A 27421-nucleotide genomic window follows, 5' to 3' on the forward strand; every position below is an offset into this window, starting at 1 on the left:
CAGTGAGGGGGTTGGGAAGCATGAGGATATATATCTCCCTCCCGACCCAGGGAGATCAGGGGTCTCTCAGATTTTGGGTAGCGGGGGCCTGAGAGGGTGGACTGGTCCCCGATCCGGAACCAAGCTACCTTGAAGGCACCGGGAAGCGCTTCGTTCCGGGAGGGCGGTCCCGTGGCCCGGCCCCCGCGCTGGGGTGGGTGGGGGTTGCGGCCAAGCCTTGGTCCTGGCCCGCATCGGGATTCGGGGTCCTCTCACCCTCGGGGACCCGAGAGCTCAGCGGGAACAGGGTCCCGGCGCCGCCGCCTCCGCGGGCGCCCGGACGCGTCCGCGAGCGCGGGGCTTTATGCGCGCAGGGCGGCGGGGGGAGGAGCCGGCAGGTCGGCCCCCGGCGGGCCCTCCCCTCGGCCGTCCCCGCCCGCCCGCCCGAGCGGGGTCGGGGGAGGGGGCAGCATGGCCTGTCCGTCCGGCCCCCTTCGCCGCGCACCTCATCTGCCCCGCGCCGAGCGCTGCCGCCGCCGCCGCCGCCGCCGCTCCGCTGCCCGCGCCGCCCGCGGCTCCCGATGGAGACTGACGCGCCCCAGCCCGGCCTCGCCTCCCCGGACTCGCCGCACGACCCCTGGTACGGCCCGGCCCGGCCCGGCCTGCCCGGCCCGCGCCCGGCCCGGCCCGGCCCCGCCAACATGGCCGATTCGGGTCGGGCCGGGCCTCCCCGGGGCCCGGGCCCGCGCCCCCTGCGCCCCGGCTCCCGGCGCTCACGCGGGCCCTTTGTGTCTCTCCTCCTCCCGCAGCAAGATGTTCATCGGGGGACTCAGTTGGCAGACTACGCAGGGTGAGCGAGCCTGGGAGCGCCCGCCGGTCCGGCAGGGCACCCTGGACCCCCCGGCGCCCCGGAACCGGACACCCCAGCCCGGCCCTGCGCCCTACTGACCCCGGGCGCCTCTGCGCTCTCTTTCGCGCCCCGCCCGGGACCCCGAGAGTGCAGGGCGTTCGGCGAGTGCGCACGGCCCAGCGGGTGGAGGGGAGGAGATGAGGGGTTCAGGGGGCATCTGGGGGTGAGCTGGGCCCCCGGGACCCGCCAGCGGCAGCGCCAACTCCGCTCGCACCTGCGGCTCAAACTTTTGTGAGGCAGCTCCCGGAGCGGCGGGAACCCGGCCGGAGCCGTCCCCCCTCCAGCCAAGCTCGGCCCTCGGCTTCCTGGGGCCCCCATGGGCGCCAGGAGGCTACACGCGAGCTGAGTGAGGGCTGAAGGTTGGGGGGGACAGTAGAGAGCGCTCAAGCTGCTTGGCGCGGGGGCGGCGGGTCCGCGCTGGGGTCACCGGGGGCAAAGGACGCGGGAGGGGGAAGGGCGCGGGGCCCGAGCTGGTCCGAAGGCGGGTGTGTGGTTACAGAAGGGCTGCGCGAATACTTCGGCCAGTTCGGGGAGGTGAAGGAGTGTCTGGTGATGCGGGACCCCCTGACCAAGAGATCCAGGTGAGCCCCTCACCCCCTCCTCCTGCTCCTGGCTCGCCCCCCCTCTACCGCCACTCACTGCCTTGTAACCATCTGCCTCTCCCTCACTACGGCGCGCAGGGGTTTCGGCTTCGTCACTTTCATGGACCAGGCGGGGGTGGATAAAGTGCTGGCGCAATCGCGGCACGAGCTCGACTCCAAAACAGTGAGTGACCCTCGGGGCTTCGGGGGTCCTATGGGAGAGGGAAGCTGCCGGAGAAGAGGGTCAGGACTCCACAGGGGACAGTTGAATGGGGTCCTCAAGGAAAGAGGTAGTTTTCTGAGAAGGGTTGCCAGGCTCAGAAACTTTGTCACTGGAGTTGAGGGGAAAGAGAGGAAAAAAAGCCCAGGCCTGCCGTGAGATGGTACATCTCTCAACCCCTCCAGTAATGGTGAGGGAAGAATCAGCTACCACCCCCTCCCCATACGTGCTAATCTTAATGCCTAAGAGAGGAGGTTGGGGTGGAGCTCCGTACCTCCCCTAACCCATATTGAGTGAGTCAAGGCTGCAGTGACCCACCCCGTGGCTTCTCTGAACTGTAACTAGTATTTGGCTCTGCGACACCCCCTCATTCCAGATCAATGGCAAAGCGTCACTGAACCACACACCCCCACACCCTCCCCTGACTTTTGGTCAATGAGCTCCTTGCTTTGTGTAGAAAATCCAGACCTGTTTTGCCTGGGAAGGGATTTATGAGGAAGGGAGCTATCTTGTCTGGAAAAACCCTTCTGAGGGCTAGATCTTAGCTGCTTGTTTGGTATTCAAACTCCTGGAACATTTTGCTGTTGTCCCACTGCTCCCCAGTGTCTTGGGCCCTGCAGGGGGCGCTGGCCCAGGCCCTGGCTCAAGGGGAGAGGGAAACGGAGAAAGTCATAGGAGGGGTACTCCGTGATGGCGGTGACCTATGATTGGGGAGACCATTTGCCAAGGGGCTGGGACTGTGTGATCTCTCTCCACACTCCCCCACTCTCCTCCAGCCCTGGGCCTCCCTGCTTGGGTTAGTCACTGGCTCCTGTTTACCTGCAACAATAGCTGGTTGTGCCCAAGAATTTGTTAAATTACCGCCTGTCCCCAGCTCCTGTTATCTCTGCCCAGTGGCTCCCACTCCTGCTCCCAGTAATGAGCAAATGAGGCCAGGCCTCAACTTTGCGGGCTCTGAAAGGATCTTCTTGGCTCAGACTGAGTGACCCAAGCTGGGAATGGAAAGACAGTGGCCTATTGTTTTTGGTGATTATCTACCATCAAGCTGCCTGTTCTCCTACCATCCCCTGTCCTCAGAATGCACTGATGGCTTCTGCAGCGCTCAGGAAGCTGAGATTTAGGGGCTGGGGCTGGGGGGTAGGGGAATGGAAGATTGATAAGGCAAAGAAGAGAGAGGGGAGGAAGGAGGGCGAGATGGGTATCCTTTTGAGATTTCGAACTCAAGGGCGAGGGCTTTGTGTTTGACATTCTCTGAGTTAGGGGTGGTAGGAGGGAGGTTTATTGTGGGGAGTCTATTTTAGGTTCTGACTTTCACCTTTTATTTACTTGTTGGGTTTATTTATGTTGCCAGCTGTGAGTCAGAGTGGAGGTGGGGCGTGTCAGGCACGGGGTGCACGTGAGTCTGCAGGACATGGCTTGGGTACCACCTCCCCGTCAGGGTCTGCGCAGGGGGACTGTCTGAGGTGTGCTCTGGTGGACAGGAGGCTGCTTCCAAGAGAAATGGAAGCATCAAAATGTCCACAGATGTACAGAATCATACCTTCAGACAGGGAAAATGGAGAACTGCGACTTTCCCTGGGGCTAAGTGGGACTTTGGGAGAGAGGAGGCACTGGCCAAGCATGGATTTTGGAGGTTTCTTCTCTGTGGGCAATTCCAGTGGGGGAATGTGGAGGAAGCTGGTCCTTGGTTTATGTCATTCAGGCAGAGAGGGGCCAGAGCGGTCGCCTAGAATGAGGCTGAGGTTTGAATGGAAGGAACTTTGGGAAAAGATAGATCTTGCCCATGATTGGCTGGTGAACTTCTGAGTGGTGTCCACCCATGTGTGTGTCAAGAAACTCTGGAATGACTGGACCACATAGGTCCTGCATTGATCACAGTGTTTCATGCCCTGCTTTTTGCTGTTTCTAAGTACAGGTAGAATACCCAGGTGCATGTGCTTTTCCCTTATAGTTGTTCATAGCCAAGGGCAAAGGTAGTCCTTTGTTTGTCTAATGAAGGGCAGTTCAAAAAGGACCGCTTTCACCCACATTATCTCTTTTGATTTCTTCCAGCTGCCCCTGTGAAAAGTGGGTGCCCCCAGTTTGCAGATGAGGGAACTGAGGCTCAGAGGGGCCAGGCAAGTTCCCAAGATCACAAGCTTGGCCAGGGGCCCAGAATTTCTGAGTCCAAGTCCCATGCCCTTGCACGTCACCAAAGCCTGGGCTCTGCTTTACCCCAAGCCTAACTGCATTCTCAGGAAGCTGTTTGTTTGCACCCACAAGGAGAGCTGTTAGAGGTTGATAATATCGGGGAAACAGAACTGAGTCCATTCCTGGTGGTTTATGAACTCTTATCTTGAAGCAAAGAGTTTCCATTCGCAAGGCTTCAAAAGTCTGAATTGCATGCCTCACCTAGACAGGTATCTGTGTGAAGTCAGTGAAGCTGGGAAGGCTCTCCATATACCAGGTGCTTAAAGGAATAAGACTGTTTATTTTGGGGGGTTCTCACTGTCAGGTAGACACTATGCCAAGTGCTTTGTAAGCATTATCTTATAATATCTGCAGATGATGACCCTTTGAGGGGAATGCTACGATTTGCCCATTTCGCAGGTGAGCTTGACCCTGAGGTTCAGAGAGTTTAAGTAACTTGCCTAAGGTCTCACAGCTGGGAAACAGTCTAAGTGGAATTCAAACCCAGAAACCTGGCTCAAGGGCCTAAATGCTTAACCACTATCCTTTCCTGCTAGAGGCTGTGTCCTGGGATGAGAGAGGTCTTCAAGGATGAAGGCTGTGTGATCCCCCATCGGAAGTGTGATAACCAACGCCCCTTCTCTTTCAGATTGATCCCAAGGTGGCATTTCCTCGGCGAGCACAGCCTAAGGTAGGTATGTTCTGTCTGGAAGGGGCTCTGTTACAAAGGGCAGTGATATTCCCAGCATACCTTTCTATGACAGATGCTTCTGGACCCTCTGCATGAACTGGGGTGGGGGGAGGGAGGATCCTGATATCCCTGCTCTGTGAAGACATCTTGTATCATCTTCCCATCTGTGCTCTGGGGTAGACCAGGGAGAGGGCTGCATGTGTTGGGAGAAGGGGAACCCCTCAGGGGACTTATTGCCCTATATTTGAAGCCGGTATGGTTTGGATCCTGAGTTGAATTCTGACCTCAGAGATCACAGCCTCTGTGCCCAGTGACGCTGGGGGTCAAATCCAGGACAGACTTACCCCCAGAGGCTGAGCCAGGGAGCTCATAAGTGCAATGTGTTGGCCTGGGGGGGGGGAACCATGGAGTCTGTCTGTCACCTGTTGTCTTTCAACTTGGGTGACTATGGCTGTCCTCCCAAGTGCTCTCTTTCCCTGGTGCTGTGGCAAATTTTTTTGGTTGTGGAGAAACCCAATTTCTGAGCAGTTGAACTATATAGCACTCAAAACGTTGGGTCCAAGGCAGAGGCCTAAGATTCTATTCCAGGCCCCAGGGCAACTAGCCAGATCTTAATTTTTAAGCAAGGACAGACAGAAAGGCTGATTACAGAACAGGGAGCAAGACCCCTGTGTCTGCCGACTTATGAAGTATCCTAAGACTAGGTCCCTCTCCAGGTGATTGTAGTTTTCCCTTTGCAAAGGCATTGGTGGGAACTAAGATGCTTTAGGATTTTGGACCATGGTGCCCACCTCCTACCACAGTGAAGGGAGAGGGGCAACTTTTAAGAGATAGGAAAGGGGTATCTCTGAAAGGGTCCAGCAGAGGGCCTGAAAGCAATTACAGAGCAGGTATTCGAAGGAAGCCGCACCAGGGAGCACGTGGTCGGAATTGGGTTAATTCCATTAAGCAGTTTGGTGACAGAAGGTGCTTTAGTGTTAGGATGGGGCTGGGAATTGCCGTGGATTAGCCATGCGCTCCTGGGGTAATTAGGACCATGTGTTTTTCCTAAAACGGGGCTGGGGCCACAGGACTGCCAGAGGTTGGGTTGGGAGGACGTTGATGAGGAAAATGTCAGCATGTAGTTCAGGGGGACCCTGTGATGAGCCTTGGCCTCTCCCAGGGGAAAACTGATGGCGTCTTTAAGTTAGGCTGTCAGTCTGGGTCACTAACCCTCCCCCTTCTCTGTGGTGGTCTTTAGGGAAGACATTTTCCCCACACAGAACCCGGGGAGGGAGGCAGGAGGGAGGCACACTGGAGACAGCCAGGGTGTGGGGTGCACAGCTGCCTGTGACAGGCCTCGAGGCGCGGGTCCAACGGGGAGCTCAGGGGGAGGGCATCCGAGTAGCTGGGGCCACAGAGAGCTTGTCAGCTGGCGCCCTAGCAGGAGGGCTTGGGCCCCTGCTGGTGGCAGTAGGCCACAGGACTCAGATGCCCACTTTCTCATTCTTCTCCCTAACAGATGGTGACTCGAACGAAGAAGATCTTTGTAGGGGGGCTATCAGTGAATACCACGGTGGAGGACGTGAAGCAATATTTTGAGCAGTTTGGAAAGGTGGGTCAAATCTAGGGGGCTTGCTGGGGGTGTGAATAGCCTGTAGAACTGGTCAGTAGCTAGCGGAGTCCAGCCAGGTCATTCCAGTTCCTGCAAAAGGTGAAAGAGGGGTGGGTCCTTCTGTGGGTGAGGCAAGGCCAACCCACCGTCCAGGCTTCTGGCCTGTCTATGGGCCTCACACTCTGGACACATCCCCAGGGACAGAAACCACACAGTAGCTGTCTCTGTTGTTGCTCTGCCCCTGTGTTTTTCTCTTGCTTATCTTCATTCTCCCGAGGGAGGTTACTCTCCTGTAGCCAGTTCAATCCAGTCACCCCCTTGGCCTCCTGGGAGTTTGCACCTGTCCGAGCCATGGGCAGTTGTACCTTCCCCCACTCCTTCCTGGTGAGGATGATAAGGAGGTAATAAATAGGACTCCCAATTGCACTGAGCACCCTGCTTGCACAGGTGGGAGCTTGGGGGGGGGGGTGAGGGCTGATCTGATCTCCTCCCTACCTTTTTGGGGGTGGGGCTGAAAATCAGGCCCAGAGGATTGGCTCTCAGCTCAGAGGTGCATCCAGGTTTTAATGTCTGGGCTGTTGGTGAAGTAGGAGATGTGACGTCATCAGACAATAGGATGTCCCCAGAAAGGTGAGCAATGTCAACATCAAGGTTCCATGGAGAGATGGCAAAGAGGGGACCAAGTTTTAATCTGAGGATGAAGTAGGGCTGCTGTGCTTAGTGCTCAGGTGCCTGAGCCACACCAGGCTGCAGGCTGGGTCTCTACTCTCCCATTGAGGCGTTTCCGTCCATCCCGTGTTAGGCAAAGGGCAAAGAAGGTGGCTTGGGAAATGGGATGTGAGTTAGCGACTGGGTGGGTTCCCAGCGCCCTGTCTCTAGGGTAGAAGGGGAGAGGGTGGGAGGTCCCTTGGCCAGCGGATGCTGGCGGCTTGGGGGCCAGAGGTCAAGGCCCAGGCGCCTCCATAGGGACCTGGGTCCAGGACGGAGGGCAGGTCGGCGGCCTAGGCCCCAGAGGGAAGGACGCTCCTGGGAAGCAGCAGGCCCCGCTCGCTCCGGCGGGGTGTCTTTGTGTCTGAGCGCCGAGCATTAGAGCTCGCACTAATCTGATCCAGCAGCTGTGATTGGAGGCCGCCTGCCCCCGGGGCCGGCGTTGCCATGGCAACCGGGCCCCAGGAGAAGCCGTCAGCGGCCGCGTCTTTTGTTCGGGCCTAAATCGGCGTTGGCATGTGAAACCGGCCCGGGGAGGCCAGGGGGAGCCGGAGAATAGGCTGCCAGGGAGCGAGGGGGACAGCCGGGAATGCCAAGGGCCCTGCGGCGGGGGGCCCCCCGCCCGGATCGAGGGGCCGCCGCCGAAGGGGGAACAATGGTCAGCCGCCATGGCTGCCACTCAGGCTTAGAGGCCGCCGAACTTGGCGGCTCCCACTGGTCAGCAGGCCCCGACCGCCTCCCCTCCCCCCGCCCGATCCCCCCTGCCCTCAGGTTCCCATGGAGACCAAAGCCTATTAAGGACACCCGGCTGGGAGCCTCCCTCCCCTCAGCTGGCCCCAGGAGGGGACACCGGTGGGGGTCCCCTGGATCCCCAGCCACTTTCCTTGCTCTTTGCCCTGGCCTCAACCCCACTGTCCCGCTAGGGGTCTGTCCAATCCAGTGCCCGGGTTGAAGGGTCTGGGGGGCCAGGGATGGTGGATTGGAAGGTTGGGTAGAGGAAGGCGGAAAGGGCTATGGATTTGGGCTGAAATCAATTTGTGGGCCAGGCAGGAACTCAAAGCTATAGGATTAGGGAGGAAGCTAGTTCTTAGTTCATTCATTCATTCAAAAAATAATTATGGAGCACAAGTCAGGGTGCTCCAATAAGTTGGTTATGGTAATAGCTGATACAGGCACTGTGCTCATGAAACCTTCAAAGGCAATGTTGTTGGGCTGCTGTCTCCAGCTTTGCCCCTCTCCCCCTTGTGACTGTGGGCAAGCCCCTTTATAATGTAATAAGAATAGTCCTTATTAAGCACTTACTGTATCCCAGGTATTATGAGTTAAGAGTGTTACATACAGCATCTCATTTAACTCCTCCCGATAAGAAACTCTTACACCCATTTTACAGATGATTAACCTGAGTCATGGAGACACAGCCATTTGCTCAAGATTACCCACCAGCAAACTCAGGACCTAGGATTTCAATTCAAAGCTTGTGCTTTTGTCACAACCCTCCTTTATGGGTTTCTCTTTCCATTGGTCAAGGGGGTAGAGAAGCTTTGCTGATCCTGAAGTGTCTGTCTTGTTTGGGGAGTCAAGCAGATTTGGGATTAGGACTCATTATGGGTCCTTCAGGATGGGAATGAGAGTGATACACTCCTTCAGGACCCTGGGGCAGGAAGCTTCTTGGGGAGGGAGATGTCATTTCCTTCTCAGATTCTCCGGGACCCAGCTGCCTCCTGGCTGAGTGGGGTTCTGGTTCTCTCAGGGGTAAGTCAGAGGCCCTGTTCTGCTTGGCGCCCAGCAGAGCTGGAGGACCACCTTGTTCAGGGGTTGCCCTTTCCTTCAAGGAGGCGGATGACAGGCCTGGAAAGAGAGCAAAGGAGAGTGGGGGAGAAGCTGTGCCCAAAGGCTTCAGGAAGTTTCCCTTCCTCCCTTGGGTGTCTGACCGTTGGTGGGAGGGTCAGCAGCTGGAGTGCAATGGAGAGGTATCATAGTCAACACTTGGTTTCTAACAAGAATGAATCAGACCTTAGCTTTACCCCATGAGTTAGCTGACATTGGCTGAAGAATTAAGAGGGCCAGGAGGATACACCAGATGTAGGCAAAGGGAAGGAGGTGGGACCGTGGGAGGGAAGCTAAGGCCTTTGGCTGTCCATGTGTGCAAGGGGATGCCTTGAGGGAGTAGCAAGAAGTTTGAGGTCCATGGGAGGGGGGGATAGTGTAGACCCTTCCCTTTCCTCAGCCCTGTCCCCTCCCCCAATCAGTGGGAGGCAAGCAGCCCAGGCACTGAACTCTACTTGCTTTAATTACAGCCTCTAGCAAAAGGAAACCTCAATTAGAGGAAAAGATCTGTACCGGGAGAGGGGAGTTGAGACTGGCTGGAGTGGCTGCTGTCCTCCTGGCCTTTTGTAAAAGAAAAGGAAGAGGCTTTTGCTTCCCCGTCTCAGGTCTTGAGCTCATATTTCCTCCTCTTGCACCCACTCAGCACAGCCTCCTCCTCCCAGACTTGATCTGGGATTTGCTGTGTGACGTTGGGCAGGTGACTTCACCTCTCTGAGCCCATTTCCTTATCTACAAAATGAGGATCTCACCATGCAGAGCATGTGGGGAGGATGATAGGACAAAGTGCCAGGCACACATTTGGCACTTACTATTTGTAGGCTGGTCCACTGAGAATCCATTTGAGGTTGCAGGTAGAAAGTGGTTCCAGCACGGGGAGCAGGTTTAAGATAAAACCTGGGCTGGGAAATAGGGGAGAAAGTGTGGGAGCCCCTGCTCCTGGGTTGGGGTGGGTCCCCTGCTATCTGGTGGGTCCTCCAAAGACAAAATGGCTCCATTTCAGGTGGACGATGCCATGCTGATGTTTGACAAAACCACCAACCGGCACCGAGGTGAGTGTGGCCCCTCCCCCGACCCAGCCAGGCTGGGGGGCCTGTGGTCAGCCGGGGGCTGTAGGTCACAGCTGCCCCTTCATCTCTCCTCCTGACATCCTATCCCTGAGGATCTGCATCCTCTCCAGGGCCTGGCCTTACAGAAGGCTTTTGTCCCGCCGTTTCCTGTGCTAGAAACTTGCAGAATTGCAGACACCCGAGAGGAGCAGATTCCCCCCTAACTGAGCCCTCCACCCCCACCGGGCCCAGTGTCTGCCCAGCCAGTGTCTGTGCTGGGGTTTACCTTGTCCCTGGTAACCAGAGCTCAGGCCAGGCCGCCCCAGGGTCAGGCTGACTTGCTGACTCAAAGCCCCAGGCAGTCTGCTCCTGCCTTGCCCTCCACCCCCCACCGCACCCCACCCCGTTGCCCCTGAACCTGTGAGCATCTGGGCCACAGTGTTTGCACAGCCTGGTTGTTTTTCTCCCAAGGGCCTTGCCTTCTAGAATCCCATTCCAGTCCCTGGGGCACACCCAGGAGGAGGCAGGGCTATATCTCCAGTTGCTTCAGGCCTTTGGGCCCTTTAGCCTGTACTGGGAGTGTGGTATGTGCTGTTGTGTGTGTATATGTGCATGTGAAGGTGTCAATATCTGAATATTTGTGTATGTGTGTTGTATCAGGGTGACCGTGTACATGTCCATAGGGGTCTCCATGTTTTGGGGAGCACCGGTGAGTGTGTGTGTGATATATGGGTACCTGTATATATGTGTGTGTGTCTGTGTGTATGAGTGTGACTGTGTACAGACATATATTTGGGTGCGTACAGCTTAGTGTAAGGTTAAGTAAGTGTTTGTGTGTGTTCATTCTTCCCTCTTTGGAAAGTGGCGGAGGAAGATAAAAAGCACGTGAAGTGAAATTTCATCATAGCTCTGCCGCTTTCTAACTTGCTGTGTGATCTTGAGCAAGTCTTTTTACTTTCCTGAGCCTCGGTTTTCACATCCGTAATTTGGAACCTGGGCTGTGGGCAGAGCCTTTTGTTCATTCTCAGACACCTGTGAGAGAGGAATGGTAGTCGTGGTATGACTCAGGACTGAGTTTTGACCACGAATCCAGTTCTGACCCTGCGTTTGTGCTCTAGGGTTCGGGTTTGTCACGTTTGAGAGCGAAGACATTGTGGAGAAAGTGTGTGAAATCCATTTCCATGAAATCAACAACAAAATGGTGAGCTGGGGTTGGATGGGGTGGAATTGCAGAGAGAGACAGAGGCTCCCGGCTGAGCCATTCAGGGGTGCTCAGAGGTTCTGGACCTTGCAGAGGGAGCTCTGAGTGCAGTAGAGCCACCTCTCCCACACCCTAAAATCTGAATAGCAAGGCAGTGTCCTGTGGCGGTTAAAAAATATGGGTTGGGCCTGACCGGTGGTGTCAGTATAGATAGAGCATGGACCTGGGATACTGAGATTCCAGGTCAAAACCCCGAGGTTGAGTGTGGGCTCATCTGGCTTGAGTGTGGGCTCATCTGGCTTGAGCACAGGCTCAACAGCTTCAGTGTGTTTGCTGGCTTGAATGTGGGATCACATGATCCTATGGTCACTGGCTTGAAGCCCAAAGGTCACTGGCTTCAAGCCCAAGGTTGCTGGCTTGAGCCCAAGGTCGCTGGCTTGAGCAAGTGGTCACTGGCTCAACTGGAGGCTCCCCCCCTCCCCCCGTCAAGGCATGTATGAAAAGCAAGTATGAATTGATGCTTCTTATTTCTCTCCCTTCTCTCTCTTTCAAAAAAAAAAAGTATGGGTCGAAATCCCTATTGTACAACTTGCTAGTCTAGTCATTAGGCAAATGATTCCCCTCTTTAAGCCTCAGTTTCCTCATCCGTAAAATAGGAGTGACTGTAGCACCTTCCTCATTAGATTTGTGTAAGCGTTCATGAACTTTGCCTGCAAAGCCGCTTACATAGTGGCTAGCACATAGTGAGCATTCTGTAAATGGTAACTACAAAATTAACAATAAAGAGGCCTGCCGGGCAACAGGAGGGCTGGTGATCCTAGGACTGTTGGAGGAACTGACCACCAAGTCTCATTGCAGGTGGAATGTAAGAAAGCTCAGCCAAAAGAGGTGATGTCACCGACGGGCTCAGCCCGGGGAAGGTCTCGAGTCATGCCCTATGGAATGGACGCCTTCATGCTGGGCATCGGCATGCTGGGTATGTGCCAGGCCTACACCTGCAGTTTCTTCCTGCCCAGAGCTGCTCCCAGGGCTACCAGGGGCTGCGTGGGTGTTGTATCTCCTCTGTGGTCTCCCCTCCTATCTGAATCATTGGGCGAGAGTGGGGACCGAGGATCTCAGGTCTGGCAGGCTGACCAAAGGTGGGGCAGTTTTGTTGTGGGGTACTGCCCTCTGGCGGTGGCCAAAAGAATGGTCCAGCTCCTCATTAATTGTTCCTTCTGTCCATCCATCCATTCATTCATCCAGTAGTTATTGAGCAACTATAAATACCAGGAACTGTGCCAAGAAGTACAACAGTGACTTTTCTTGGACCTTTATGATCTGGCATGGAAAACAAGTAAGAAAATAAATAAATAGTTTTAGGATGGAGGACTATAGAGTGCCAAGGAAGCATGGGAACTTCAAGCAAGACCTGAAGAAGCCAGAAAGGAAGACAAATTTAAGCTGCGACATTTAAGCTGCATCTGTGGATTAAGAAGGAGCCAGTTATGGGAGGTCAGGGGGAAAGGGAAGGGAAAAGTGTTCCAGGCAGAGAGAATAATAGCATTTACAAAAACTCAAAGGCCTCTGGAAAGGCAAAAAGAAGTCTGCTTCTTGTTCATGCAACTAATATTGATGGAGCAGGTTCTGAGAGGCAGAACTTGCCCTCACTGGGCTCCTCATCGGTGGGAGGCAGGAGTATATCAGCAGCGTCACCACAGTGGGATTGGAGACTCTGGAGCCCTAGGAGGAACCTAAAGCTGCCTGGGTGTCGGGGAGGCCCCCTGGAGGAGGTGGATGAAGGCTGCCACGAGCCTTGGAGGTTGAGCAGTAACAGCAGTATTTGGGGCCCATGATCGAGGGTGGAGAATCTAAGCCTGGCCCCCGGGAAGCTCACAGTCTCCTTCGAGAGACAAGATGTGTACACACAGAAGGAGTGTAGTACAAGGGGGTCATTATGATGGGGTGGGGGCAGGGTGCTTTAGGAATGCAGAGGAGGGGAGTGTAATGTGGGCTAGAGGGTCAGGACTGGGATCACAGACGGTGGGTGAGGACAGCACCCTCCAATGGCACATGATCTTCTCTTGAAGTTTTGGGGGGAAGTTGACTTTTTATTTGGAAGTAACTTCAAACTTTCAGAAGAGTTGGAAAAATAAACTAGCACATAGAACATCCATATACCCGTTACCAGATTCACCTATTATTAACATTATATCCCACTTGCTTTATCATTTTCTCTCTCTGTGCAGGTATATGTATATGTACATACATGTGTGTACACACATACACACAATACACTTGTGATTTTTTTCCCTGGATCATTTGAGGGTAAATTACATGCATTATGACTCTTTACCCTTAAATACTTCATTGTGTATTTCCTAAGATTAATAATATTCTTTCATGAAACCACATAATAATGGTCACTTTATTCATTTATATTGATACAATATTTTAATCTATTTCTGATTTTATCGGTTAACCCAGTAATGTTCGTTATAGCCTATTTTTGCCCTCCAGAACAAGAGCCAGGCTAGAATCTTACATTTAGTTGTCCCGTCTTGTTAGCCTCTTCTGACCTGGAACATTGAGAAAGTTTTCAAGGTGATTCACTTTTCACCCCATTTAAAGAGTGAAAACAGAATAGAAATCCTCTAACAAATAGTGAGAATGGCAGTCAAGCGACTGGGAGCTGGTCAGATTAGGATTTGATCCCATTTGCACCATTATTTCTCACTATATGATTTTTATTTTATTTTTTTTTTGTATTTTTCTGAAGCTGGAAACGGGGAGAGACAGTCAGACTCCCGCATGCGCCCGACCGGGATCCACCCGGCACGCCAACCAGGGGGCGACACTCTGCCCACCAGGGGGTGATGCTCTGCCCCTCTGGGGCGTCGCTCTGCCGCGGCCAGAGCCACTCTAGCGCCTGGGGCAGAGGCCACAGAGCCATCCCCAGCGCCCGGGCCATCTTTGCTCCAATGGAGCCTTGGCTGCAGGAGGGGAAGAGAGAGACAGAGAGGAAGGAGAGGCGGAGGGGTGGAGAAGCAAATGGGCGCTTCTCCTGTGTGCCCTGGCCGGGAATCGAACCCGGGACTTCTGCACGCCAGGCTGACGCTCTACCACTGAGCCAACCAGCCAGGGCCTCACTATATGATTTTTATTCACAGATACAAATACCCATTAGATGCATACTAAGTAGCAGGCACCATGCTGGTTCTGGAGACACAGAAATAAAAGATGAGGAAAACAGAAAATCAGCACTGAAAGAAATCCTGCAATAAATTCAGATAATGCTCATCAGGCCTATGAAAGGGAGAAACCAGGGTGATACAATAAATTGTAACTAATGGGAGGGAGGACTCTTGTGGGATGACCTCTCTGAGGAAGTGACATTCAAGTTGAGCCTTACACAATGAAAAGGACCCAGTCATGTGAAAACCTGGGGGAATGAGTGTTCCAGGCAGCAGGAACAGCATATGCAAAGGCCCTTAGGTAGAAAGAAGCTTGGTGAACTTGAGAAACAGCAGAAGGTCAATGTGTCTGGAGCAGAGTGACCAGGGGCGAAGGGTAGATGAGGATGGGGGAGAGGCAGGAGCCAGAGCATGAAGGGCCTTGGCAAGGGGTTGGATTATTCTTAGCAAATAAGTGTCTCTCTGAGCCTCAGTTTTCTGATCTGTAAAATAGGTCTCCTAATATTAATAATCACTAAGGATTCTTGTGAGGTTTAAAGAGAAAATAAATTGCGCAGTATGCTTAGCACAGGGCTTGGCATGAGGGAGGTATTTGGTGTGACTGACTGTTACTTGTGAGACGGGTGAGGATGGAAATAAGTGGCTCAGAGTTCCCCATGGATCAGGGTCCAAACTGTGGGTGAGGCACCTGACACTAGCCCCTTTGCCCCATCAGGTTACCCCGGTTTCCAAGCCACAACCTACGCCAGCCGGAGTTATACAGGCCTCGCCCCTGGCTACACCTACCAGTTCCCCGGTAAGTTCTGTTCGGTGTCTCTCTGCTGCTAGCATGTCCCTGGTTCCCAGACAGTCTTAACTGCTCAGGGCGGTGTCTGGGGGTGCATGGCTGGGGCCAGGGTGGGGATGAGGGGCTCTGCCTGCTGGAGGCTTAGAAGAAAGGGCATGTCTGAGGAAGGAGTGCCTCTCCCCACCCATCCCCTCCTCACCTCCTCCTCCAGAAGCTGGGGGCAGCCCTGCATGGCACCATTCTCTCCCCGGCCAATCACTGTCTGCCTCCTGTCTCTCTGTGTCCCCCACCCCACTCCAGAGTTGCCACTTCCACCAAAGAGGGCACTGGGCTGGTGGCGGAGGGCACATTTGTGTGTCTTTCTGGACACATGATGTATAGTGACCACATGCTACGCTGAGCCTTTCAAGGCCCACAAAACCATTTGAGACCTCGATGCTGAAAAACAATTTAAAAGCATGATGATCACCACCCTCATTTGTAATTCAAAATAAAAATAACAGTAGTCCTTCAAATAAGTGGCAGGGAGCCCAAAAAAGTTTTGAACTCTCCCGTGATGACTATTCAATGATGTTTTCTTTGAAATATCAAATATCAAATTTTTGCAAGACTTATTTTTTTTGTCTTATTTTTTAGAGGGTCCCTAAGAATGTGCACCTTTTGCCCCTTAGGCTGGACAGCTTAGAATCCTGTGCACACATTATGTTGTTGGATCCAGACAACAATCTTACGGGGTGGGGGGGACTGATGATCCCTATTTTATAGGTGAGGAAGTGGGCTCCAAGGGAAGGGGAGAAGTCACTTGCTAAGGTGTCTCAACTAGAAAGTGCTGGAGCCAGGAGCCCAATGCAAGCCTGACCTGCTCTAGGGTCATCATTTCTCACCGAGGCCGCTTCCCCAGCTCCTCCTTCCCCTGCAAAAAAAAAGAAGAGAAGGATTCTGGGAAATGTTTTGGTGCACTCTCAAGCGTTTTAAGAAACACTGGGAATGGTAGCTCCAGTTTTGCCCATGCCCAGGGTATAGGTGGCAGCTCTGCTCACTCTTCCTCTGTCTGTCTGTCTGTCTCACCTCTCTGTGTCTGTGTCTTCTTCCTAACCCTTGCCTGCTGGGGACCATGCTCTCCCTATCCCCAGCTCTTGGGTCTTGTGCATGGCCTGTCCCCCTACCCAGTGTCCCTGTGGGTGCATTTGTCCTCCGCGGGCCATGCCTGAGGGGCCTCCCCTGCATCTTCCTAAGCTGTTTTACGTTTCATTTTAGAATTCCGTGTAGAGCGGACCCCTCTCCCGAGCGCCCCAGTTCTCCCCGAGCTTACAGGTCAGTCGCTCGGATTTCATACACCTCACAGGCCACATGGGGAGAAAGAGAATGACTCAGGGACCTTCCCCGGGGGAAAGTTAGTGGGACTCCTTTCCCCTGCCTGCCAGCCCTACAGCTGTGGGGATGGATGCAGCAGGCTCTGCCTGGGCACTGGCCAGTCTGTGCTCCATGGCCCTTAGCTCCATGGCCCTTAGGTGGGGCATACGGCCAAGCCCAGCAGATGGAGGCAAAGTCACGCATTCATCCATTTGAGAAATATTTATCTAGCATTTCCCAGGTGTCACGCGCCATGTAGGCTGCAGGACCCAGTGGTGAAGCCAGGGGTTTCCAAACTCAGGACAGAGTGGGCCAGGTAGGGACTTTGGCATGCTGGAGTGGGCATGCCTGCACGCCATGCCAGAGCTGACCCTTGCCAGGAGGGGATGCAGACCCAGTTAGTTCAGATCTCATTTTCCAAGAGATGCCAAAAACCCAGCTTTTGCTTTTAAATGAATTTTATAATGATTTTCAAGAGTTGGCAACAAAGTCCTAATTTTGTAACCACTGCAGGCCAAATGAGACCTATTTGAGTGGCAAATGCAGCCCTCTGGCTGCCTGTTTGGGACTTCTGGGCAAGTGGGATGGAGGCACTTAGCCACTGCTGCCATTTCTCCAGCCGGAGCTTTCACCTGGGCCAGTCGGCTCAGCTCTGAGCTGGGGCTGAGGCCAAGGGGAGCGGAAGGGTGCGTACAGATGAGGTGGGCTGCAAGGGGTCTCTCTGTCAACCTGCTTTTCCCCCTCCCCACCCTTAGACTCTCCTCCCAACCTGGCCGTGTGTGGAGGATGGATGCTGCTTTGGATGATACCTTCCTTCCAAGGGGTGTCAGGGGTCCCTCAAAGTGGAGAAGGGAGAAGAGAAACATGGGGTGAAGAAAGAGGAGGGAGTAGAGAGTCCTAGAGGTGAGGGTGATAGGGGTTCTTCCCTGAGTAGAGTGAGTTGGACCAGCAATGAGAGAGACAGACAGCGGGGTCTTTTCTACTCATTGAAGAACTCTGCGCTGAGGGCCTGCTGTGTGGGGCACTCTGCCAGGCCCTGCTGCCACAGAACTTGCAGTCGAGAGAGGGAAACAAATACCTGTTACACAAATAAGTAATCCTTTACAGTTGTGACAAGCATGTGCTCAGAGTGGCCATGCTGACTTGGCCTTGTGGAAATGCCTAACAACAGACCTCAGAGCTCAGCCCCTGCCCTTAAAGAGTTAAGGGAAGAAATGTGCCCTCTGCAGATGTCTTGGCAGGGGAGGAGGTTTATCCTAGAGGTCCCGGTCTGAACTTTTCTCTGGCCTTCAGGAGACCTGGGTGTTTCCGTCACGCATTTAATAGATAGCATATCCAATGCAGTTCCGAGCAATAGAGGTACATCAGAGAGTGAGATAGAGAAGGTCCCTGCCCTCCTGGAGCCGATATTCTAATGGAGGGAGACAGTAATAAGCAAATAACAAACAAAATACTTTGAGAGAGTGAGAAATTCCATGAGGAAAATAAAACGGAGGTGTGATGAGGCGTTATAGTTGAAGGTAGAGGGATGCCTTAGTGAGAGTGGTCAGGGAAGGCTTCTCAGAGGAGGTGACATCTGAGTGAGAAGAAGCCAACTATATGAGGCTCTTCAGCAAGGCTCCCCTACTGATTGGGAACCGCTTTGTCCTAGACTTTAATCCCCAGCCCAATGGCCATGCTGAGGATTCTCAGGGGCCTTTTCTGAGGTTCCTAGCTCCAGTTCAGGATCAGGGTGACTCAAACAGCCCCAAAGGGCGCATCTTAGGGTGGGAGACTGATGTTCCTGAGGGCACGTGCCAACTCTGCAGACCCTGGCTCTGGGCAGAGTTGTAGCCTCTTGGGGGCTGCAGTGGCAGAGTTGAACAGGAGAGGGCGCCCAGCCCAAGGAAGCTCCAGGCTTGAGCCAACCTGTTATCATCTAAGCAAAGGTCCCTTCTACTCCTTTAGCAGATATTAAACACGTCCTTTGTACGGGGCAGGATGCTAGACTCTGAGGAGGTCAGAGAAAAGGAGCTGAGAAGACTTAGAGGAGGACGTGGTCATTTCTGGCTGGCTGTTGTTGGGGTAGGGATGGGAGACTGAGGCAGGGCATTGGATGCACACAATTTTTTAAACAAATTATTTAATTATTAAGGACATGCTCTCCAAAAGGGAGGGAGGGGAGCAGGCCAGGCAGCAGAAGGAGCAAAGCAGAATTAAAGCCTCAACTGCAGTCTGGCTTCGGCCGGGTCACACAGGGAGCTCTGGGGACTGTACCTCACAGTCGGGTGTACCTTGAGGCAAAGAGCCTGGTTTTTGGACCCCATGTCAAAAACCGACAGGTCACTGGCTCCAGTTGTCTAGGGTTGGGAAGAGGGACATAATCTCCCATTACTTCTGGCTAGGTGGCCCCTGTTGGGCCAAGGGCACTCTCAGAAGCAGGGGACAACTGTGAGCAATGCTCTTTGCAGCTCCGGGTAAGATGCCCCACTGTCACCACCTATGAGTTTTGGGTTATTCAGGTGTGTCCCTTGAGTCCAGGGGAGAAACCAAGGCTGAGCTGATCACTGGGAAGCCATCCACCTTCCTACCTGTCGGGGCACAGATGGCACCTAAGGGAGCTCTTTCTTCCTTGACCCTGGGGCCACACTGGCCCCTCTGCGGTGGGGTGAGACTCTGCCCAGTGCGGGCCTCCATCATCCATCTCTGCCCCCTCACCTGTCACACTGAAGTACCTGTATCTTTCCTTTCAGCCATTCCTCTCACCGCTTACGGACCAATGGCAGCAGCAGCAGCAGCAGCGGCTGTGGTTCGGGGGACAGGTGAGACCTTCTGGGGTGCAAGAAGTGAGGGGATGCAGGGGTCAGAGAAGTCTAGAGGGGAGAGGGTAGCCACCACTACCCCTTTCCAGAGGGACTTATGTATTCATTCACTCAGCAAGTGTTAGCTGAGCACCTGGAGAGCCAGCAGGCAGGAGACAGGTCCCTGCCCTCCAAAGCTTAAAGGCTGGTGGGGGCACCAGGTGTTAAAAAGGCAATAATTCTGAAGGATGATACTGCTCCTCGGGGGAAGTCAGGTACCAGAGGAGCTCACAGGCCTCTAGGGAAGGCATCCAGGAGGAAGGACTTCATTTTCGATTTGAAGGCAGAGGAAGAGGGCATAGCATGTGCAAAGGTTTGGCAGTTAGTTGGTATGGGTGCAGTACAGGAACGGGTTGGGGAGAAAGAGGTAGGAAGAACCAGGTCTTGGGGAGACACTGAACATTTTAAGCAGTGGAGGGATGTGGGTTTTAGAAAATGCACACAGCTGCAGCATGGGGAAAGGTATGAAGGGCTCAGGATGGGGCTGGAGCTCAGTGAGAAGGCTGCTGAGTGTCAGACAGAGATGGGGGCCTGGACCAGGGCTGGAGGGGTGGATGGACTGGGAAGGATCGCCAGGAGGCAGACTCACAGACTTCGATGGGGTGAAGCTGGGTAGGGAGTCAAGGTCAGGGTGGGTGGGACAGATGTGAAGGCGCCGGGGCTATTACCCTCTTCTTTCTGGGTTGCCAGGCTCTCACCCCTGGACGATGGCTCCCCCTCCAGGTTCGACTCCCAGCCGCACAGGGGGCTTCCTAGGGACCACCAGCCCTGGCCCCATGGCTGAGCTCTATGGGGCAGCCAACCAGGACTCAGGGGTCAGCAGTTACATCAGTGCTGCCAGCCCCGCCCCCAGCACCGGCTTTGGCCACAGTCTTGGGGTGAGTGGCCGGTCCTGGAGGACCCCTGAAGTTGGAAGAGGGAAAGACCTTGTCTGTCTGCAGGTGCAGAGGGAGGCAAAGAATAATGAATGGAGAAAGAGTGTCACGGGGGTGGGGGGGGAACAGGAGTCCTTATTCATTCAGTAGGTGTTTAGTGATTACCTGCTATGTGCCAGGCACTAGGTGGACTCTGGGGATATTGTGCAAATGAGACTCACCATCTCCGCCCCCACGGAGGCTAGATCTAGCTTGGGGCAGGGACTACTTTGCTGGTTATATGCAGGTGCCCTGCTCTACCATGGAGAATCTTTCAGTGGGTCTGCAGTGGGAGTGACATGAGCAGGGCCAGAGCAGTGTCTGTGCCTCACCTCAGGGTTCCTACAAGAGAAAAGGAGCCACTGGCTTTCTCCGCCCCCCCACCACCACACCCCCAGGAATCGAGGAGACAATTTTTTTTCTTTCCAGGGCCCCTTGATTGCCACAGCTTTCACCAATGGGTACCACTGAAGCAGGAGACAGGTGGCAGGAGGTGAGAAGGTGGGCAGGGGTGTTGGAGTGGGGGTGACACTGGGGAGACTGGGAGCCCAGTCTGAGTCACAGACCTTGTCCCTGCCTTCATGGACCCATTGCCCAGTGGAGGGCCAGACCTTCATACCAACAATGGTCAATGAACATGAAAAGCTGCTCAACCTGCTACCTAAAAAATGTAAATGAGAACAGTAAGGCAGCACATTCCACCTATCAGGCAAGGATTTTTTTAAAGATCGCTGATGTTGAGCAGTGATGAGGATGTAGGAGAAACTGTGCAAAATAGGCTCAGGGTTTCCAAAAGCCAGTCTGGCAGGGTTTGCCCAGACTTTAAACATTCATCCCCTTGACCCAGCGAGTCCACTTCTGGGCATTTATTTTTAAAACTGCAAATAACTGAATTGCCCATCAAAAGGAGAGTGGTTAAATATGTGAGAGTGTGTGCATATAATGGAATATTACACAGCTATTAAAGCCTGACCTGTGGTGGTGCAGTGGGTAAAAGCCGTGACCTGGAACACTGAGGTCGCTGGTTCGAAACCCAGGGCTTCCCTGCTCAAGGCACATATGGGAGTTGATGCTTTCTGCTCCTCCCTCCCTTCTCTCTCTGTCTCCTCTCTCTAAAATGAATAAATAAAATCTTAAAAAAATAAATATTTTTAAAAAATAAAACAAAAAAAAAGCAGATGACTGTTGACGTGTGTACTTATACAGAGAGAGGAGAACTCGGTACACACAGTCATCAGGCAGTGTGGAGCGAGACAGGTGGGGACCCACGTGAACCAGTGACCTTTCACTTTTTTATTCATTCATTCAAGCCACTTTGTTGAGCAGTATCCCAGGAAAGGGGGATGTATACGACAGAAGGTTCCTCTCATACTACAAACAAAAGTCAAGTGAGATCATTCTCAAGTATGAGGGGGCTACTGTAGGGATTCAGAGAAGGTGTCTCTGAGAAGGTGATATTTATATAAATCCAGTCATTTAAAATCTAGGGAAGCAGCCCTGGCTGGGTAGCCCATTTGATTAGAGAGTGTGGTCCTGATACACCAAGGTTGTGGGTTCAATCTCCAATCAGGACACATACAAGGAATTCATAAATAAGTGGAACAACAATTGATGTTTCTCTCCCTCTCCTTTTCTCTCCCATCCTCGCTCCCTAAAATCAATCAATATATTTTAATTTTTAATCAAAAATTAAGAGAAAGAGCTTTCCAAATGGGGACCAAACATGCAAAGCATGTGAACAAAGGTCACCTAGGAGGGGATTAGGGATAGAGGCCTATTCATGGGGAATACCTGGTTTCTGGCGGCCCCAAAGAGTGGGGGGGGGGCAGAGGGTTACGGTGGCAGGATGCCTCCGGGGCACCCATAACCTCCCACTGTGTTGCAGCGCCCCAGCCTGCAGCTGACTGAGGACCATAAGTGAGCCAGCCAGGGGGCGGGGACACCTCCGCCGCAGCCGCCGCCCCTCCCCCGCCGCGACTCGGACCGCTACTGCCTGCCCTCCAGTCCCGGGGCGCCGGCCCCTGCCCTGCTGCCCCTGGACAACGTCTGGCTCCCCTACTAACCTCCCCCTCTTCCGCCCTGGCCCCCTCCCCCTGCCCACTTTTATTTATTTTGGATTAGCCGGTTGCCCCCACCGCCCCTACTCTTCCCTCTCGGGTCTGCGCCCCTCCCCCTCTGCCGCGCCCCCCTAGGACCCTCCCCGAGAAGGCTTTTGTATTTGTGCATAGCTAGTGTGTGGGCAGAGGGGGCCTGCTCCAGGCTGCAGCCCTGACCCGGGTTTTTTATCCTGATTTTCCCCTCCTTTTCTCTTTCCTTTTTTTTTTTTTTTTTTTTAAAGAAACTGTTTTTTAAACTATTTCTAGGTTTGTGAATGTGAAGCCCCAGGCCGCAGAGGGCAAGGGGCCAGGTGCCCCCCCACCAGCTGAGAACAAAATGTCTATGTGGGTGTGAGCCCCTGGCCACCTCCCTCCAGCCCTGGAGAGGGGGACCGGGCTGCGTAGGCCAGGCCGAGCCCCTGGAACCTTCCCGTCCTGTATCATATGTAAATACTGTGAGGTGAAGCCCCCACCCCCTTTAAGGCCCCTCGGGGTGAGGGTGGCGCCTGGCCCTTCCCGGCGGTCTCCCTCAGTGTTCCTGTCCCGTCCTCAGACACCGTTACTGTAAGCTTGCAGGCCTCATCTGTGGCCCAGGCAGGCCCGCTCTCTCAGGCCCCTAGGGGTCAAGGCCTTGGGCCTGCCCACCCCGAAACCCAGCGTGGGAACAAGGGGTGAGGGAAGAGAAGGGCTTACCGGGAGCCACCGCTGGAAATGAATTAACTCTCCAAAGGTCTCCTGCCCCCTACCCAGGTCAGGCCTTCATGGTTTCTGCTCTGAGCACCCTCCCTCCCCCAATGAGTGGGCATCAGGGGGCACTTGGGAAGGGGCAGACCCCAGGGGAAAGCAAAGGGCTTCTCAGGGAACCCCCATATTCTCTCACTGAAGTATCCCACCAGGATGGTCCAATGGCCAGAGCCCCTTGGCAACCCCTAATCCCTGAGCCCCCTTCAACGGAAAAAGAGGCTCACAGTCTGACTTCATGAACAGCAAGTGACCTGGTTGGTGTGGCAGGGTTGAGGCCCACCTGTCAACCCCTCTATGTCCCTCTCCCCCAGGTCTGAGGCTGGGGACCTAAGCTCCCTTCCCTATCCCCCACCCTTAAAACCCCCTTGGGAGAGTTAATTGTGTGAGGTGCTTAACCTATTAGCCCTGAGAACACAAAGCAATAATCTTTGTTACTGAGATGCGCGGCTGTTCGGTTTTTTTTTTCTTTTTTTTTAAATGTTTCCTAATAAAACAGAAGCTGAATTTTATTGGTTTTTATTTTTAATTTTCTACACATCTGAGCTGAGTCATGAGAGACTTAGCTTCCCCCTACTCCCTTCCTGTGCCCCCACCCCACCCCACTGGGCCCACCCATGGGCTCAGGGTCCTGGAATTCCGTTTTCTGATTTGTTTGGGGAATTTTTTAAAAAGATGTTACACGGTGTTTTGAAGCCAGCAAGTTACCGCCCTCCGGTGTCTCTTCTCTCCACATCTGTAACTTCTTTTCCCAGGTTTTATTTTCAGTTTTAAATTCCTAATAAATTATTTGAAAACGGTGCTAGGCTTGGAGTGTTTTGTGTGTCTGTGCATTCAGATCTAGGTACCCCAGTGACATCCTCTTTTCCCTTCCCTTCTCTTATTTTCCTCCTGAAACAATATTTGATTCACACATAAGAAAACGTGTTTTCTGGTCCAACAATAGCTCGGTTGCTTGGAGCATCGTCTGACATGCAGAAGTTGTGGGTTTGATCCTCAGTTCAGGGCACATACAGAAACAGATTGATGTTTCTGTTTCTCCTTTTCTCTCTCTATAAATTCAATAAATACATTTAAAAGAAAGAAAGAAAAAGAAAAGGAAAACTAGCTTGTTTGGATATGGTTTGGAAAAACTATAAAGACATTTTGAGACAAAGGCCTCTGACAATGGTCTTATTTTTGTTAAGTGTAGTCATGGTGTTGTAGTTATGTTTTTTTTTGTTGTTGTTTTGTATTTTTCTGAAGCTGGAAACAGGGAGGCAGTCAGACTCCCACATGCATCCAGCTGGGATCCACCCGGCATGCCCACCAGGGGGCAATGCTCTGCTCATCCCGGGCATCACTCTGTTGTGACCAGAGCCAGTCTAGCGCCTGAGGCAGAGGCCATGGAGCCATCCCCAGCGCCCGGGCCATCTTTGCTCCAATGGAGCCTTGGCTGCAGGAGGGGAAGAGAGAGACAGAGAGGAAGGAGAGGGGGAGGGGTGGAGAAGCAGATGGGCGCTTCTCCTGTGTATCCTGGCCGGGAATCAAACCCGGGACTTCCGCACGCCAGGCCGACACTACCACTGAGCCAACCGGCCAGGGCTGTAATTATGTTTTTAAAAAATTCCTACTGAGCCTGACCAGGTGGTGGCGCAGTGGATAGAGCGTCGGACTGGGATGCAGAAGGACCCAGGTTCGAGACCCCGAGGTTGCCAGCTTGAGCGCGGGCTCATCTGGCTTGAGCAAAGAGCTCACCAGCTTGGACCCAAGGCCCCTGGCTCCAGCAGGGGGTTACTCAGTCTGCTGAAGGCCCGCGGTCAAGGCACATGTGAGAAAGCAATCAATGAACAACTAAGAAGTCGCAACGCGCAACGAAAAACTAATGATTGATGCTTCTCATCTCTCTCCGTTCCTGTCTGTCTGTCCCTGTCTATCTCTGCCTCTGTTAAAAAAAAAAAAATTCCTACTGAAAGCTTTTTCTCAGATCAGGAGCAAGGCAAGGATGCCCAATCTGGCCATTTCTATTCAACATAGTCTTAGAAGTCCTATCCAAAGCAGTTAAGCAAGAAAAAAGAAATAAAAGTCATCCAAATTGGAAAGGCAGTAAAATGATCTCTCTGCAGATGACATGAATGATCTTACATGTTAAAAAAAGAAGACAAAAAACTGTAAAGATTCCACCAAAAATAAAAAACCTGTGAGAATAAAAGAATTCAGTAAAGTTGCAGGGTACAAAATCACAGAAAAATCAATTGTTTCTACATATTAACAATGAACTATCAGACAAGGAAATTAAGAAAACAATTCTATGTGCAATTGTATAAAACTTAAGCAAGGAGGTGAAAGACTTGTATGGTGAAAACTACAAAATAATGTTGAAATAAAAAAGACACATCCATCCTATGTTCATGGATTAGACTTAATATTGTTGAGATGTCCATACTGCCCAAAGTGATCTGCAGATTTAGTGCAATACCCATTCAAACCCCAATGGCATTTTTAGAAGAAATCTAAAAATTCATATTAAAATTCATGTAGAATATCTCAAGGAGCCCCAAATAATCCAAACAATTTAAAAAAGTTGGTGTATTCACACTTTTTTTAAAAAATGTTTGGCCCTGGCCAGTTGGCTCAGTGGTAGAGCGTCGGCCTGGCGTGCAGAAGTCCCGGGTTCAATTTCCGGCCAGGGCACACAGGAGAAGCGCCCATCTGCTTCTCCACCCCTCCCCTCTCCTTCCTCTCTGTCTCTCTCTTCCCCCTCTCGCAGCCAAGGCTCTACTGGAGCAAGGGATGGCGCTGGGGATGGCTCCTTGGCCTCTGCCCCAGGCGCTGGAGTGGCTCTGGTCGCAACAGAGCGATGCCCCGGATGGGCAGAGCATCGCCCCCCGATGGGCGTGCCGGGTGGATCCCGGTCCGGCGCATGCAGGAGTCTGACTGCCTCCCCGTTTCCAGCTTCAGGAAAATACAAAAAAAAAAAAAAAGTTTGTTACTGATTTTAGAGAGAGGAAGAGAGCAGGAGAGAGACAAGAGCACCCATGTTTGTGTGTGCCCTGACCGGGGATAGAACCAGCAACCTCTGTGCTACAGGACGATGCTCCAACCAACCAAGCTATCCGGCCACGGCAGATTCACACGTTTTTATTTCAAACTATGTTACAAAAGCTATAGCAATCGAAGCAGTGAGGTACTGGCACACAGAGAAACAAGTCAACAGAACAGAATAGAGAACTCAAATAAACCCTCACTAATATGGGCAAAATGATCTTTGGTAAGGGTGCCAAGGGCACTCAACGTGGAAAGGATAGTTTCCAACAAATAGTGTCAGGAAAACTTGATATCTATACGCAAACGAATGAGGTAAGGGTACCTTACACCATCTACAAAAAAATAAGCTTAGATGAATTAAAGGCCTAAATATAAGACCTGAAACTATAAAACTCCTAGAAGAAAACATAGGAGGAAAACTTCATGGCATAGAAGTTGGCAATAATTCCTTGGAAAGGACATCAAAAAGCACAGGCAACAAAAGCAAAAATAGACGTGTGGGATTGCATTGAATTTAAAAACTTTTGTGCCTGACCTGTGGTGGCGCAGTGGATAAAGCGTCGACCTGGAAATGCTGAGGTCGCCAGTTTGAAATCCTGGGCTTGCCTGGTCAAGGCACATATGGGAGTTGATGCTTCCTGCTCCTCCCCCCCTTCTCTCTGTCTCTTTCTCCTCTCTCTCCCTCTCTGTCTCTCTCTCTCTCCCTCTCTCTCTCTCCTTTCTAAAAATGAATAAAAAAATAAATAAATAAAAAAACTTTTGTGCATCAGAGGACACAACAAAGTGAAACGCAACCTATGGAATAGGAGGAAATATTTGCAAATTATCTGTCTGAGGAGAGGTTGATGTCCGGGATATCTAAAGAACTCTTTCTCTGGATGGATAAGGGAGGTAGAGAGAATAGATGCCACTAGAGAAGTTAGGAGACTGTCCTAAAAATCCAGATGCCGAGGATGGTGGCTTTGGGTACTGTGGAGTACTGCCTCGAGTTGCTCATCTGTAATAACATTTGCTCATAGGCTAACATGTGTAAAGCTCTTAGTATCTTTCCTGGCACACCCTTAAGGGATGTTTGCTGTTGTTACTATCATTATCATCATTACCATTACCATTACTATTACTATTACTATTACTATTACTATTACTATTACTATTACTATTAAAGAGAGCCCTGAGCTAAGAGGCAGGTACACACAGGCTCAAATCCTATTTCCAACAAGTTCAAGCTGTGTGACTTTAAGCAAGTTCCTTAAGTTCTCTGCACCTGTTCTAGCATCTGTGAAAAGGGGGAGATGATGAAATAATATATAATAGCTATGCTGGAAGCTGTGTTTAGGTTGAAAACAATGTATAGAAAGCCCTTAGCACGGTGCCAGGCATATACAGAAGCACTCGCCAAATGGGAGCTGCTTTTAAGGATTTCCTGGAAGCAGGAGCCTTGTCTTGTATGGGCTGGGCTGGTGTGACCTTGCTGGAGTGTGGGTATACCATCACCTGAAGGAGCCGAGAAGCTATCCTTGGCTGTTTTTTTCCACTGGAGGATGTGTTTTTCCCAGGCTGGGAG

At 52.6% G+C, this 27421-nt stretch overlaps 1 protein-coding gene across 10 annotated transcripts; it reads left to right on the forward strand.

The window, feature by feature from the left end:
* Positions 1-423: 423 nt before the first annotated feature.
* On the forward strand, positions 424-23631 carry MSI1 (musashi RNA binding protein 1). 10 transcript variants are annotated; one of them, XM_066260429.1, is made up of 15 exons: positions 424-619; positions 789-829; positions 1389-1470; positions 1570-1654; positions 4509-4550; positions 6052-6144; positions 9680-9728; positions 10844-10926; positions 11785-11902; positions 14815-14895; positions 16144-16200; positions 18972-19040; positions 19770-19957; positions 20423-20494; positions 21879-23631. In XM_066260429.1, the coding sequence occupies exons 1-14, from the start codon at positions 561-563 to the stop codon at positions 20462-20464; spliced, it is 1089 nt and encodes a 362-aa protein (XP_066116526.1). In that variant the 5' UTR covers positions 424-560; the 3' UTR covers positions 20465-20494; positions 21879-23631. The 10 variants fall into 10 exon arrangements, with proteins under 10 accessions (XP_066116526.1, XP_066116527.1, XP_066116529.1 ...); XM_066260430.1 differs by having other exon boundaries at positions 19803-19957; positions 20423-20486; XM_066260428.1 differs by having other exon boundaries at positions 425-619; positions 20423-20486.
* The last annotated feature ends 3790 nt before the right edge of the window (positions 23632-27421 follow it).

Source organism: Saccopteryx bilineata, chromosome 2 (assembly GCF_036850765.1).
Source record: "Saccopteryx bilineata isolate mSacBil1 chromosome 2, mSacBil1_pri_phased_curated, whole genome shotgun sequence".
NCBI lineage: Eukaryota > Metazoa > Chordata > Mammalia > Chiroptera > Emballonuridae > Saccopteryx > Saccopteryx bilineata.